The sequence below is a fragment of the Chiloscyllium punctatum genome, chromosome 26 (assembly GCF_047496795.1).
Source record: "Chiloscyllium punctatum isolate Juve2018m chromosome 26, sChiPun1.3, whole genome shotgun sequence".
Classification (NCBI taxonomy): domain Eukaryota; kingdom Metazoa; phylum Chordata; class Chondrichthyes; order Orectolobiformes; family Hemiscylliidae; genus Chiloscyllium; species Chiloscyllium punctatum.
In genome coordinates, this window is record NC_092764.1 from 28696783 (window position 1) to 28711943 (window position 15161).

The 15161-nt window shown below is 42.9% G+C and overlaps 1 protein-coding gene across 7 annotated transcripts in view; it reads left to right on the forward strand.

The window, feature by feature from the left end:
* Positions 1 to 15161, forward strand: part of pmfbp1 (polyamine modulated factor 1 binding protein 1) — an 829187-nt gene that overhangs the window by 373414 nt on the left and 440612 nt on the right. For 5 of the 7 annotated variants that reach the window (XM_072595986.1, XM_072595983.1, XM_072595985.1 and 2 more), the window contains one exon: positions 11500 to 11691. The exons of the other annotated variants lie outside the window; for them this stretch is intronic. In XM_072595986.1, the coding sequence (XP_072452087.1) occupies positions 11500 to 11691 (192 nt within the window). The remainder of the gene's footprint in view (positions 1 to 11499; positions 11692 to 15161) is intronic. 7 annotated transcript variants of the gene reach the window in all.

Here is a 15161-nt window from a genome sequence, read left to right on the forward strand (position 1 = left end):
ACTGCTGCCTCACAGCGCCAGAGACCCGGGTCCAATTCCCGCCTCAGGCGACTGACTGTGTGGAGTTTGCACGTTCTCCCCGTGTCTGCGTGGGTTTCCTCCGGGTGCTCCGGTTTCCTCCCACAGTCCAAAGATGTGCAGGTCAGGTGAATTGACCATCCTAAATTGCCCGTAGTGTAGGTAAGGGGTAGATGTAGGGGTATGGGTGGGTGGCGCTTTGGCGGGGCGGTGTGGACTTGTTGGGCCGAAGGGCCTGTTTCCACACTGTAAGTAATCTAATCGAATCTAATTAGGAAATGTGTTACTCATTGTTGAATTCCCAGCCTGTGATGTGTTTGTGAAGCTGCAAAATTTATATAGTTAGTGCATTCAGTTTCTGATTGATGATAAGCCCAAGCATTAGCAGTCGTACTGCCATTGAAATTTAAGAGATAATGATTGTGCAGACAGTCATTACTTGGCCGTTATGTGGCACAAATTTACTTAGCACTTATCAGTAAAAGCCTAAATGTTTTTGAGGACTTGCTGCACTTGGACATGTCTGTTTCATTATCTGAGGATTCACCTGAACTTGATGCAATCATCTTAAAAGTCACCATGCCTGACCTGAGCAGCATTCACAAAACAGAGTTTGTCTCTTTTCAAGAGCACTTCAACATGGGGGTACACTCTCACTCATCCTTTAGCTGCAGTTTTACATCTAAAGGTAATGCTACCAAGCTACTGGCTGTCTTACAGGACTGACAACTCCGGGCTGTCATCCTTATTTGGGCAACTGTCCTCATGGCAACCACTTAATTTGCTGTCACTAGTATGACACCACCATAAAATAGCTTCAGGGTTCTGCTGTCCTAATAGAAACATATAAGATCCTGAAGCAACTTGACTGGGTGGATGTTCAAAGCATGTTTCCTCTTGTGGAAGAATCTTGAACTAGGATTATAGTTTAAAAGTAACGGAATTTCCATTTAAGAGAGATAAAGAAACAATTCTTCTGTCAGAGGGTTGTGACTCTTTGGTATTCTAACCAAAACTTGAGTCTTTTGCTTATAGAGTGAGATTAAAATTATCCTATTAAATATGTTTAAATTTCTTCCAAAAATAGCACATTTGAAATGTGTGTAAATAACAGTTTATTTTGGGTGTAGACAGGTAAAGTAAACGAAATTTGAGTCCACTGCACTGTTGGAGATGGTGCTCAGAAGGGGAAGGCCCTCCCAGCTTGAAGCACTCCACCTCTAGCTGCTCTGGCACACTAAGTGACACTTCATGCTGAGAAGGGTACTTCTTAGGCATCAACTGTACGGACTTTAAGCCTCTGAATTGGTGCTGTCTTGATGTCACTCAGTAGTTTGATGCTCGATTCACAAACCTGGATCAGGCAGATGCATCCTATGTATTATCTTGACCCTCACCAAAGAATACACATTCAGCTGCAATAGGGACTCAGCTCTCATATTATTTAAAGGGACAGATACTCAATCTATAGGAAAGATAATTTATATTATCTTCTACAATGTCAAAATCTCTGGAACCCCAAGTTTAGCTGGTAATTGAAGATCAGAGAGCACTCTTCCCAAAACTATTTATCATTATTACTGATCTGTAAGTATTAGAAAATGTCTCTTGAATTAGTTTCACATGTTACACATCAATGTTAGTGAAAAATAAATTCCATTTAGATATCAAAGTTTATTTTTTTTGAGACTATTGGATGATTTTGTTCAAACATACAAATATAAAGCAGTTAAAAAAACGTACCAAAGCTTTTAATAATTTAAAAATAGAAGTTGGAGAGGAAAACAAAATGGGATCTCTATTTATCACTAAGAAGTTAGTACACACTTGTATGACAGATTTTAATTATATCTATTTCCAGCTAACAGATATTAAGGGATTTCTAGCTCAGGTTGAAAGTGAGAACAAAATGCTGAGAGCTTGTAAATTGGAACAGAATACTAAGGTAAATGTGTACAAAAACATATTTTACTTTGATTTTATGTTATTAAAAAGATAATTAGTTTTCCAATACATTAGTATCCCTCATTTCTAAGTATCCTCACAAATAAAAGAAAATATTTCCTGCCTTCACAGTGTATGCATATAATTGGTTGATTATTTGACCTGTTATTCTAGCTGTTATTACCCTCAAGATTGTTCCGTAAGTGCTGACTAATTCAAAATAATTAATCATGCTCATTGCATGGCTCATTTTGGTTTGTTAGAAATGACACACGTTCGTATGCAGGGACCCATTCTCTGCAAGTAAACCATTCACCTCTTTTGAATTACCCATTAAGGTGCCTGGGCAGCTTATAATTCCCTTTTGTCTTCTCCAAGGCAACACCTCAGCCAATCAGAGTCAATTTTTGCCAACAATTCAGCACCTTTTGCTCCTGTGATGTAGATTGATATGACCAAGTGGAAATTTGCATTCTTGAATTCACCTGATGAGTGCAAGAAGAAAAGCTTCAGTAACTTCTAGAAATAATAGTTATTTATTTATTCATTCATTCATCATGGATTATGTGAAACTGGCTCAGCGGCATTAAATTACCATCCCTAGTTGCTCTTGAGAAGTTGTTATTGGTGAGCTGCCTCTCATGAACCACTTTAGTCCTCGAGGTGCAGGGGCATTCATAGTGGTGTTGGGAAGAGAGTTCCAGGATTTTGCCTTCGCATCAATGTAGCAGTTGCAATACAGTTCCCATATAATAAACATGAAGTGCTGCATATGCTGAAGATCTTGAAGAGAAATATAAACATAAAGTACTGGGAAATCTCAGCAGTTCTGGTATCGGGGATGGGGGGGGAGGGATCTGTTAGAGAATATACTGAGACAGGATTTATTCACATTTGGAAGCAAATGGACTTGTGAGTGATAGGCAGCATGGGTTTGTGTGGGACGGTCAAGTCTCACCAATTTGATTGAGGTTTTTGAAGAGATGAGAAGAACGATTGATGAGGGAAGGGCAATGGATGTTATCTGCATGGACTTTAAAAAGGTATTTGATAAGATACCTCATAGCAGACTGGTACAGAAGGTAGAGTCTGATGGGATATGGAGTGAGCTAGCTAGATGGATACAAATTGACTTGGTTACAAAAGACAAATTAGTGGTGAAATGGTGCTTCTCAGAATGGAGGTCAATGACTAGTGGTGTTTCTCAGGAATCAATGCTGGGATCTTTGTGGTTTAGTCTATATAAATGATCTGGAGGAAAATGCAGGTGGTCTTATTAGTAAGTTTGAGGGTGATATCAAAATTGGCAAAGTTGCAGATACTGAGGAGGATTGTCAAAGGGCATAACAGGATGTGGATAGCTTACAGATTTGGGTAGAGAAATGGCAAATGGAGTTTAACATGAAAAATGTAAATGATACATTTTGGAAGATCAAATTTAGGTGCAAATTATATACGAAATATCAGAACCCTTAGGAGCATTGACATATAGAGGGATTGGACATACAGGTCAACAGATACTGAAAGTGGCAACACAGGTGGATAAGGTGGTCAAGAAGGCACACAGCATACTTGCCTTCATCATCGGAGCATTTAAATATAAAAGTTGGCATGTTACAGCTGTACAAAACTTTAGTTGGGCCACATTTGGAATATTGCATGCAGTTCTGGTCACCACATGACCAGAAGGATGTGGATGCTTTCAAGATGGTGGAGAGAAGGTTTACCAGGATGTCGCCTGGTCTGGAGGGTTTTAGTGATGAGCAGTGATTAGATAAACTTGGATTGTTTTCATTGGAAAGACGGGGGCTGAGGGGTGACCGATAGAGGTCTACAAAATTATGAGAAGCATAGATAGAGTGGAAGGGCCAACTACAAGAGGGCACAGATTCAAGGTGAGAGGCGGAAAGTCTAGGAGAGAAGTGCGGGAAATATTTTTCACACAGAGGATGGTAGGTGTCTGGAATATACTGCCATTGGATGTGCTGGTAACAAGCTTATTAGCAACCTTTAAGGCATATCTTGACAGACACATGAAAAGAAGACAAACAGAGGATAGAAACTGTACAAGGGCAATAAGGAGCAGGTCTAAATAAGAATTAGGAATTGGCACAGGCTTGGTGGGCAGAAGGGCTCTGTTGTATAGTATTGTATTGGATCATATTATACATTCAGGTTAAAAGTTTCCAATTGCAGTGATAATGAAACTTACCAGTGTTTATCATCATCACTCATAAAGTCATAGACTCATACAGCATGGAAACAGACTCTTTGGTCCAACACATCCATACCAACCAAATATCCTGTATAAATCTAGTCCCATTTGTGAGCATTTGGCTGATATCCTTCTAAACCCCTCCTATTCATAGATCTATCCAGATGCCTTTTAAATGTTGTAATTGTACCAGCCTCCACCACTTCCTCTGGCAGTTCATTCCATACATGCGCCATCCTCTGTGTGAAAACATTGACCCTTAGGTCCCTTTTAAATCTTTCCCTTTTTCACTTTAAACCTATGTCCTCTAGTTTTGAACAGGAAAGACCTTGCCTGTTTTCCCTATCCATGCCCCTCATGATTTTATAAACCTCGATAAGGTCATGCCTCAGCCTCCAACACTCCAGGGAAAAAGGCCCCAGCCCATTTAGCCTTTCCCTATAGCTCAAACCTCCAACCCTGACAACATCCTCATAAACCTTTTCTAAACCCTTTCAACTTTCACAATGTCCTTCCTTTAGGAGGGAGACCAGAATTGCATGCAATACTCCTCTGAAACTGGCAGCAACTTCTGGAGTCTGCATATGCAGTGTTCAACATAAAATTCAGAAGTTGCACATTGCTGTCACTGAATCCATACCTTTCCAGATGGCACACTACTGAGGCCCTGCAGAATGCAGCCAAGTAGAAAATTATTGAACTGATGTAGAACATATACTGTTGCGTGTTTTTTTTTTCTCTTTTGTTTTTTAGTAAGGGAAATTAGCAGGGATGGCAGCGCACGAGTCGAGAGTGTAGTGCTGGAAAATCACAGCCGGTCAGGCAGCATCTGAGGAACAGGAGAATCAACATTTTGAGCATAAGCACTTTACCAGGGATGACAACGCAGGCAGTGCAATGTTCCTCCTGTGGCACGTTAGAGGTGGGGGCACCATTAGTGTCCCAGCTGAGTACACCTGTAGGATGAGCACCCAACTGCAGCTCCTTGAAGACCGTGTTAGGGAACTGGAGCTGGAACTGGATGAACTCAGGATCATTGGAAGGCAGAGACAGTTATAGATAAAAGCTACATGGTTATTACTCCTGGAAATGAAGTTAGTTAGGTGACTGTTAGAAGGGGAAGAAGGAGTCAGTGCAGAGATCCCATGTGGCCATTCCCCTGTCTACCAATTATACAATTTTGGATACTGTTGGGGGGGTTCGACTTACCACAGGTAAGCCATGGGGTACGGGTCTCTGGCACAGAGTCTGCCCCAGTTGCTCAGAAGGGTAGGGGGGAGAAGAGTACAGCATTAGTCATCGGAGACTCCATAGTTAGGGGGACAGATAGGAAATTCTGGGTGAACGATGGAGAGTCGTGATTGATGTGTTGCCTCCCAAGTGCCAGGTTCTGTTATGTCTCAGAACATGTTTTTGGGATCCTTAAGGAGGAGGAGGATCAGCCCCTAGTCGCAGTCCACATAGGCACCAATGACATAGGTAGGAAAAAGGGATGAGGATGTAAGGCAGAAATTCAGGGAGCTAGGGTGGAAGCTTAGAATTAGAACAAACAGTTTTTATCTCTGATTTGTTACCCGTGCCACGAGCTAGCGAGGCGAGGAATAGGGAGAGAGAGCAATTGAACACATGGCTACGGGAATGGTGCAGAAGGGAGGGATTCGATACCTGGATAATCGGGGTACATTCTGAGGTAGGAAGGACCTCGACAAACAGGATGGTCTATTCCTGAACCAGACAGGTACCAATATCCTGGTGGGAGATTTGCTAATTCTCTTCGGGAGGGTTTAAACTAATACAGCAGGAGATGGGAACCTGAATTGTAGCTCCAGTGTACAGGAAGTTGAAAATAGTGAGGTCATGAATAAGGTTTCAAGGTCGCAGGAGTGTACCGGCAGGTAGGAAGGTGGTTTGAAGTGTGTCTACTTCAACGCTAGGAGCATCCGGAATAAAGTGGGTGAACTTGCAGCATGGTTTGGTACCTGGGACTTCGATGTTATGGTCATTTTGGTGACATGGACAGAGCAGGGAAAGGAATAATTGTTGCAGGTTCCGGGGTTTAGATATTTCAGTAAGATCAGGGAATGTGGTGAAAGACAGAGAGGTGTGGCAGTGTGACTCAAGGACAGTATTACAGTGGCAGAAAGGACGTTTGATGAGGTCTCATCTACTGAGATAATATGGGCTGCGTTAGAAACAGGAAAGGAGAGGTCACCCTGTTGGAAGTTTTCCATAGGCCTCCGAAAAGTTCCGAAGATGTAGAGGAAAAGATTGCAACGATGATTCTGGATAGGAGCGAAAGTAACAGGATAGTTGTTATGGAGGATTTTAACTTTCCAAATATTGATTGGAAATGCTGTAGTTCGAGTGCTTTAGATGGGTTAGTTTTTGTCCAATGTGTGCAGGAGGGTTTTCTGAAACAGTATGTAGACAGATCAACAAGAGTCGAGGCCACATTGGATTTGGGTACTACTGGTTAATGACCAGGCCAGGCGTTAGATTTGGAGGTAGGTGAGCACTTTGGTGATCGTGACCATAATTCGGTTACATTTACTTTAGCGTTACATACCACAGGGCTAGAGTTATAGGTGGGGGAAAGGCAATTATGATGCCATTAGGCAAGATTTAGGATGCATAAGATGGGGAAGGAAACTGCAGGGAATGGGCACAATTGAAATGTGGAACTTGTTCAAAGAACAGCTACTGTGTGTCCTTGATAAGTATGTACCAGTCAGGCAGGGAGAAAGTGGTTGAGTGAGGGAACCGTGGTTTACTAAAGAAATTGAATCTCTTGTCAAGAGGAAGAAGGATGCTTATGTAAAGATGAGATGTGAAGGCTCAGTAAGGGCATTTGAGAGTTACAAGTTGGTCAGGAAGGACAAGTTAGCCAGGAAGGACATAAAGAGAGAGCTAAGAAGTGCCAGGAGGGAACATGCGAAGTCTTTGGCAGGTAGGATCAAGGAAAACCCTAAAGTTTTCTATAGGTATGTCAGAAATAAAAGAATAACCATGGTAAGATTAAGGCCAGTCAAGGACAGTAGTGGGAAGTTGCCCGTGGAGTCCGAAGAGATAGGAGGGGCGGCAAATTAAGATTTTTCATCAGTATTCACACAGGAAAAAGACAGTGTTGTCGAGAAGAATACTGAGATACAGGCTATTAGACGATATGGGATTGAGGTTCATCAGGAGGTGGTATTAGCAATCCTGGAAAGTGTGAAAATAGATTAGAGTGGTGCTGGAGAAGCACAGGAGGTCAGGCAACATCTGAGGAGCAGGAAAATTGACATTACGGGCAAAAGCCCTTCATCAGGAATGAAGGCATGGAGCATCCAGGGTGGAGAGATAAATTGGAAGGAATGGGGCTAGGGAGAAGGTAGCCAAGAGTACAATAGGTGGATGGAGGTGGGGATGAAGGTGATAGGTCAGAGAGGAGGGTGGTGCGGATATGTGGGAAGGAACATTGGCAGGTAGGACAGATCACGAGGATGGTGTTGAGCTGGAAGGTTGGAACTGGCTTAAGGTGGGGGGAAGGGAAATGAGGAAACTGGTGAAGTCCACATTGATGCCCTGGGGTTGAAGTATTCTGAGGCGGAAGATGAGGCGTTCTTCCTCCAGGCATCGGGTGGTGAGGGAGTGGCAGTGGAGGAGGCCCAGGACCTGCATGTCCTTGGCAGAATGGGAGGGGGAGTTGAAATGTTGGGCCATGAGGCGGTGGGGATGATTGGTGTGGGTGTCCCGGAGATGTTCCCTAAAGCGCTCTGCAAGAAGGCACCCAGTCTCCCGAAAGTAGAGGAGATCGCATCGGGAACAACGGATACAATAAATGACATTGGTTCCCACTTTTTCCTCTGCCACATTGATGACTGCATCAGCACCATCTTGTGCTCTCGCAAGGAGGTTGAGTAGTTCATCAACTTCTCCAACACATTCCACCCCGACCTTAAGTTTACCTGGACCATCTCTGACGCCTCCCTCCCCTTCCTGGATCTCTCCATCTTCATCAATGACGACTGATTTGACACTGACATTTTTTACAAACCCACCAACTCCCACAGCTACCTGGATTACACCTTTTCCCACCCTACCTCATGCAAAAATGCTATCCCGTATTCCCAATTCCTCCGCTTCCAGGAGGACCAATTCCACCACAGAGCACACTAGATGGCCTCCTTCTTTAAAGACCGCAATTTCCCTTCCCACGTGGTTGAAGATGCTCTCCAACGCATCTCATCCACATCCCACACCTCCGCCCTCAAACTCCATCCCTCCCACCGTAATAAGGACCCCCCGGTCCTCGCCTTCCACCCTATCAACCTTCGCATAAACTGCATCATTCGCCAACATTTCCCCTACCACCAGGGATACATTTCACTCCCCAACCCTCTCCGCTTTCTCCAAAGACCGTTCCCTCCGTGACTACCTAGTCAGGTCCACGACCCCCAGCAACCCACCCTCCCCTCCTGGCACATTGGGGAGACTGGACGCCTTCTTGCAGAGTGCTTCAGGGAACATCTCCGGGACACCTGCACCAATCAGCCCCACTGCTCCATAGCCCAACATTTCAACTCCCCCTCCCACTCTGCCAAGGACGTGCAGGTCCTGGGCCTCTTCCACCAGCACTCCCTCAACCCCCAACACTTAGAGGAAGAACGCCTCATCTTCTGCCTTGGAACACTGCAACCCCAGGACATCAATGTGGACTTCATCAGTTTCATCATTTCCCCTCCCCTCACCTTACCCCAGTTTCAACCTTTGAGCTCAGCACCATCCTCATGACCTGTCCTACCTGCCAATCTTCCTTCCCACCTATCTGCTCTACCCTCCTCTCTGACCTATCACCTTCATCCCGGCCTCTCTCCACCTATCGTACCCTAAGCTACCTTCTCCCCAGCCCCACCCCCCTCCCATTTATCCCTCCATGCCGGAGACTCCTTGCCTTCATTCCTGATGAAGGGACTTGGCCCGAAACGTCGATTTTCCTGCTCCTCGGATGCTGCCTGAACTGCTGTGCTTTTCCAGCACCATTCTAATCTAGACTCTGATCTCCAGCATCTGCAGTCCTCATTTTTGCCTAAGTGTGAAAATAAGTAACTCCCCGGTACCAGTTGGGATTTATCCTAGGATTATCTGGGAAACTAGAGAGGAGATTGCAAAGCCTTTGGCTTTGATCTTTATGTCATCATTGTCTACAGTAATAGTACCAGAAGACTGGAGGATAGCAAATGTTAGCACCTTGTTCAAGAAGGGGAGTAGAGACAACCCTGGAAACAATAGACCAGTGAGCCTTACTTCTTGTTGTGGGCAAAGTTTTGGAAAGGAATAAAAGAGATGGGAGTTATAATCATCTAGCAAGAAATAATTTGATTAGGGATAATCAACACGGTTTTGTGAAGTGCAGATCATGCCTCACAAACTTTATTGAGTTCTTTGAGAAGGTGACCAAACAGGTGGATGAGGCTAAAGCAGTTGATGAGGTATATATGGATTTCAGTAAAGCATTTGATAAGGTTCCCCACAGTAGGCTATTGCAGAAAATACAGAGTCCATGGGATTGATTCAGGGTGATTTAACAGCCTGGATCAGAAATTGGCTAGCTGTAAGAAGACAGAAGGTGGTGGTTGATGGGAAATGTTCATCCTGGATGTCAGTTATAAATGGTGTACTGCAAGGATCTGTTTTGGGGTCACTGCTGTTTGTCATTTTTATAAATGACCTGGATGAGGGGTAGAAGGATGGGTTAGTAAATTTGCAAATGACACTAAAGTCAGTGGAGATGTGGACAATGTGGAGGGATGTTGCAGTTTACAGAGGGACATAGATAAGCTGCAGAGCTGGGCTGAGAGGTCACAAATGAAGGTTAATGCGGAAAAGTGTGAAGAGATTAACTTTGGAAGGAGTAACAGGAATACAGAGTACTGGGCTAATGGTAAGATTCTTGGTAGTGTGGATGAGCAGAGAGACCTCAGTGACCATGTGCATAGACCCCTGGAAGTTTCCATCCAGGTTGATAGGGTTGTTAAGAAGGCATGTGATGTGTTAACATTTATTGGTGGAGGAATTGAGTTTTAGAGCCATGAGGTCACGTTGCAGCTGTACAAAATTCTGGTGCAGCTGCACTTGGAGTATTGCTTATAATTCTGGTCGCCACATTATGTGGAAGCATTGGAAAGAGTTCTGAGGAGACTTACCAGGAGATGTTGCCCTGTTATGGAGGGAAGGTCTTATGGGGAAAGGCTGAGGGGCTTGAGGCTGTTTTCATTAGAGAGAAGAAGGTTGAGGAGTGACTTAATAGAGGCATACAAGATGATCAGAGGATTAGATAGGGTGGACAGTGAGAGCCTTTTTCCTTGGATGGTGATGGGTAGCATGAGGGGACATAGCTTTAAATTGAGGTGTGATAGATATAAGACAAATGTCACAGGTAGGTTCTTTACTCAAAAGACATGGAATGCCCTGCCTGCAAACAGTAGTGGACCCGCCAACATTAAGGGCATTTAAATGGTCATTGGATAAGCATGTGGGTGATAATGGAATAGGTTGGTTAGATGGGCTTTAGATTGGTTTCAAAGGTCTGTACAACATTGAGGGCCAAAGGGCCTGTACTGCGCTGTCATGTTCTATGTTCTCTGTTGCACACTTGGTCTTTCTTCAAAAATACTAGAACAAGTTTGTCTTTTTGATGATCTACAACTGAGTTTTCAATGGTCTACGTCAGCCCTAAAAAAGGAACTACACAATTGTTTAATATCACATTTTTCCATTATTGATAAGAAATTCCCACAAATGTTTTAAAATAAATTGTTTGTTTACAATATTCTAATTTCTACCTAAATCCCATCTGTATATCCAAATAATTTATTTTACTAACTGAAAAATTTGAAAATTAAAAGAGCAGACATCCAATGCTTTTATCTTCCTGGCTGGTTATATATTAGAATTATTCAATATGATTGGATGTTTTGCTTCTTAATGATATTGCACTTGCTGGACCCAAAGGGATCCCCTAGGCTTGGCAACAAATTCAAAACTGCATTGCAGAAAGGGACACCTATATCATGGATAACCTTAGATACTTTAGGGCAGCTTTCTTTCAAGTCAAAATAAGCAATGTTGCTTGGTCACTGACTGTAAAGTCCACCTCACCATCTTCAGCAGATTTCTCATTTTTGCTGTTTTTTTGACATCCAGTGTAGGCAATGGAACCATTGTAACATCTACACTTATTTTCTTGGCCAACAGAAAATCATTTGGGTAAAAATATCATCATTATACAGCGAGAGAATACTCAGACTTTAAAATTTAAGTGATTTTTGTTTGTACCATAGATTGTAAATCTCACTGCCACTCTTCAGGATCTTGAACAATCTTCCCGAAATGCCAAATCAGTTTTTGCAGCAGAGGCGGCACAAAAATACAAAGAATTAGTGTCCATGAGAGAAGAGCTTGAGAAGAAAGTGGCAGGAACCCAGGCAGAACTCAGTGAAAAAGATGGGACCATATGCAGACTGCGTGCACAGGTACAGAATGACAGCCTTTGGGTGAGAGATGTAGAACATTGACCTTGATAAGTACAGTCAATTAGATGAAGGAACAGTAACAGTGCAGATGTAATTATAATGTATTTCAACTATATTCACTAAAAAAAAACACTGCTCCATAGAGTCTCATTATTTTTTTCTTTCAAACTAACTTTTCTGTGCAAGTTTAATTTGAATGCAGCAAGTTGATTTATATTGCTGTCAAGTGGCTAGATTTGTTTCATTTGTGTCCATAGATTAGATTACTAACTTGAAATTTGTTACAAGAAGACAATATGGTTTTAAGTAATTTTTAACATCCCATTGTATTTAAACCATGGCTAATTACCCTAAAATGTTTGATTGCTCACTCATTATTGTTTTAATCTGTCCCCTATTCCTAAACTATCTCTTAAATAATTCTTTGAAAAAAAACTTTTTTTTAAGCACAAAACCTTGTTTGGCACTCAGTGTAGAAAAGTACCACAAACTATTTCAGAGATGTAATAAAATAAATAGACGGCAAGCCAAAAAATGGGCATTTGGCAAGCTGAGACCAAAAACTCAGTCAAAGACATGGGTTGTTAAGGAGAATTTTGGTGAAATTCCTGTCTGCGAGGTCTAGACAGATGGCTGAAGGTGTACCGGTGAATTGTGTACAATGGGAGAAGGGAAAACAAAAACCTGAATCATAAGGATGGAGAATCTATGGACAGGTCTCGTGCAGTTTGTGCAGGTGACGGAGATTGGGAGAAGGGTGGGCACAACAAAACGTGAACATGACCACAATAAATTTAATCTGGAGGAGAAATAAAAGCTGAAAAACTGCGGATGCTGTAAATCAGTAACAAAAATAGAAATTGTTGAAAAAGCTCAGAAGGTCTGGCAGCAGCTGTGAAAAAAAACTCAGAGTTAACATTTCGGATCCAGTGACCCTTCCTCAGAACTGAGGAAAACTGAACAATTTCTGTTTCTGGTTTTAATTTGGAGGAGTTTGAGTTCTGGACATCAAGCAAAGGCCAATGCAATAAGAAAGCGGTGATCACATTAAGGATAAGTTGAAGTTATTTGGAGCTTTCAGAATGAATGGCCACCAAAAGAAGTACAGAATCATATTGTTCTGGTGTAGAATGAGGCCGTTTGGCTTATGAATGTGCTGGCTTTCTGAGCATTTTGGCCAATTTCCAATCTTCTACCTTTTCCCTGTCACTCTACGCATCATTTTTGTTGAAATAATCTAACTGATGTCCTCTGGACGCCACAATTGAACTTGTCTCCACCACACTTTAAGGCAGTGCCTTGCAGTAGTCACTGTCTGAAAAAATTGTTTTCTCATTTTGCATTTGTTTCTTTTGCAAATTGATCTGCTTAAGAGCAGAGACGGTTTCTCCCTATCTATTTATTCCAGACCCCTCATGACTTTGAAAACCTCTGTCAGATCTTCAGTATAATCTCCCTGTGATTTTACTCTGTGCCCCTATCAGTAAAAGCTAGAACATTATATGCCTTATTAACAGATATTTATATTTGTCTTGCCATCCTCAAAGATTTATACATTGATACACCCAGGTCTCACTGCCTGTCCTTTAAAATAGTTCATTTCATTCTGTCTCGACATGTATTTGTGCCAAAATTCGTATTCACTTCATACTTCTCTGCATTGTACTTCATCTACCATTTACCAACTTGCCAATATGTTTTTAAAGTTTTACACTGTCCCTATCATATTTTACAATGCTGTCAAGTTTTATTGCCATCCACAAACTTCGGAATTCTCCTCTGCACACCAAGATCTAGATTTATGTTTACAGGAAAGTAAGGGTGCGAATGCTGACCCCTGGGAAGTGACATTACAAATCGCCCTCCAGTTCAAAACGTATTTATGAACCATTACTCTCAGTTTCCTATCCCTCAGCCAACTTCTGGAGATTTCCTGAAGAATGACACTTCACACAGATTGCCAATCTACCCCTTTTTTACAAAAGGAGAAATCTCTGCATTTCTGGCAGGAGATTCTGATCAGGCTCCTTCAGAAATATGGGTGTCAGGTCAGTGCTGAGGAGGCAGCAGATTCATGGTTGGGAGGAGGATTAGTCTCAAAGGGATGAAGAGCTTCAGAGAGGGTAATGGCAATGGTGTTGGGGGGAGGTTGAGTCTGGATCAAGTGAACGAAGTTTGGGTCTGTAGCGAGTGAAGGGGTCGTTTGGTCAGTTTGGAGTGGAGGAAACGAGGTGCAGAGAAATGGTGGTCTGTTTCAGAGTAGAGGAAGGATTGGGGGGGCCAGGGCAAGCGCAGGATTGGGTGTGTTTGGTCCAAAGCATGGGAAGTGGGGTCAGGTCTGGTGGTGGGGCTGGGAGTTTGTGTCCAGTGGTAAGGGAACAGATTCAGGTCTGGAGCAGATGAGACAAGAAATGGGTCTGGCAGCAGGGAACGGGTCTCAGGTCCGGAACAAGTGAAACAGAGAACAGTTCTGGTGCCAGGGGAAGAGGGCTTTATGTTTGGCAGTGGTAGAAGGTAGAGTGGTTTAGGTATCGGGGAAGTAGGGATGTCAGGTCCAGTGGAGTTTTAGGTGAGGGTTTGTTTGGTGTGAAGTGTGGGTTTTATTGAGTAGCTATTCACGAGTTAAGCTATGTATTTGATAATCTAATGTTTGCTGAGAAGCTATTTACTGAACCTGATTGAAGTGGATATTTTTGGAGGATTCCGAGTGGACCTGACCCCACTTCCCATGCTCTGGACCCAACACACCCAATCCTGCGCTTGCCCTGGCCCCCCCAATCCTTCCTCTACTCTGAAACAGACCACCATTTCTCTGCACCTCGTTTCCTCCACTCCAAACTGACCAAACGACCCCTTCACTCACTACAGACCCAAACTTCGTTCACTTGATCCAGACTCAACCTCCTCCCAACACCATTGCCATTACCCTCTCTGAAGCTCTTCATCCCTTTGAGACTAATCCTCCTCCCAACCATGAATCTTCAGCACTGACCTGACACCCATATTTCTGAAGGAGCCCTGATCAGAATCTCCTGCCAGAAATGCAGAGCTTTCTCCTTTTGTAAAAAAGGGGTAGAATGGTAATTGTTCATCGGAATCTTTAATTTTGTTGGCAGTTCCTTCAGAATATGCTATGGTGGAGATTTTGCAGGGTCCTCAAGTGCAAGTTTCATCTACACTGGAATAATGACTGTCTGACCATCAAAAAAAAAGGTCAATGTATCCATGTTGCTATTGTCCCTTTATTCCATGAGCTGTAACTTTTATAGAGTCATAGAGTCATAGAAATGTACAGCATGCAAATAGATCCTTCGGTCCAACCTGTCCACTTGGGAAATAAATTTTGGGAGGTCATGAATGCCACATCAAAAATACTGTACTGCCTTTATCAAGTTAAAATCGCACAACACCAGGTTATAGTTCAACAGGTTTAATTGGAAGCACTAGCTTTCGGAGTGCTGCTCCACAAC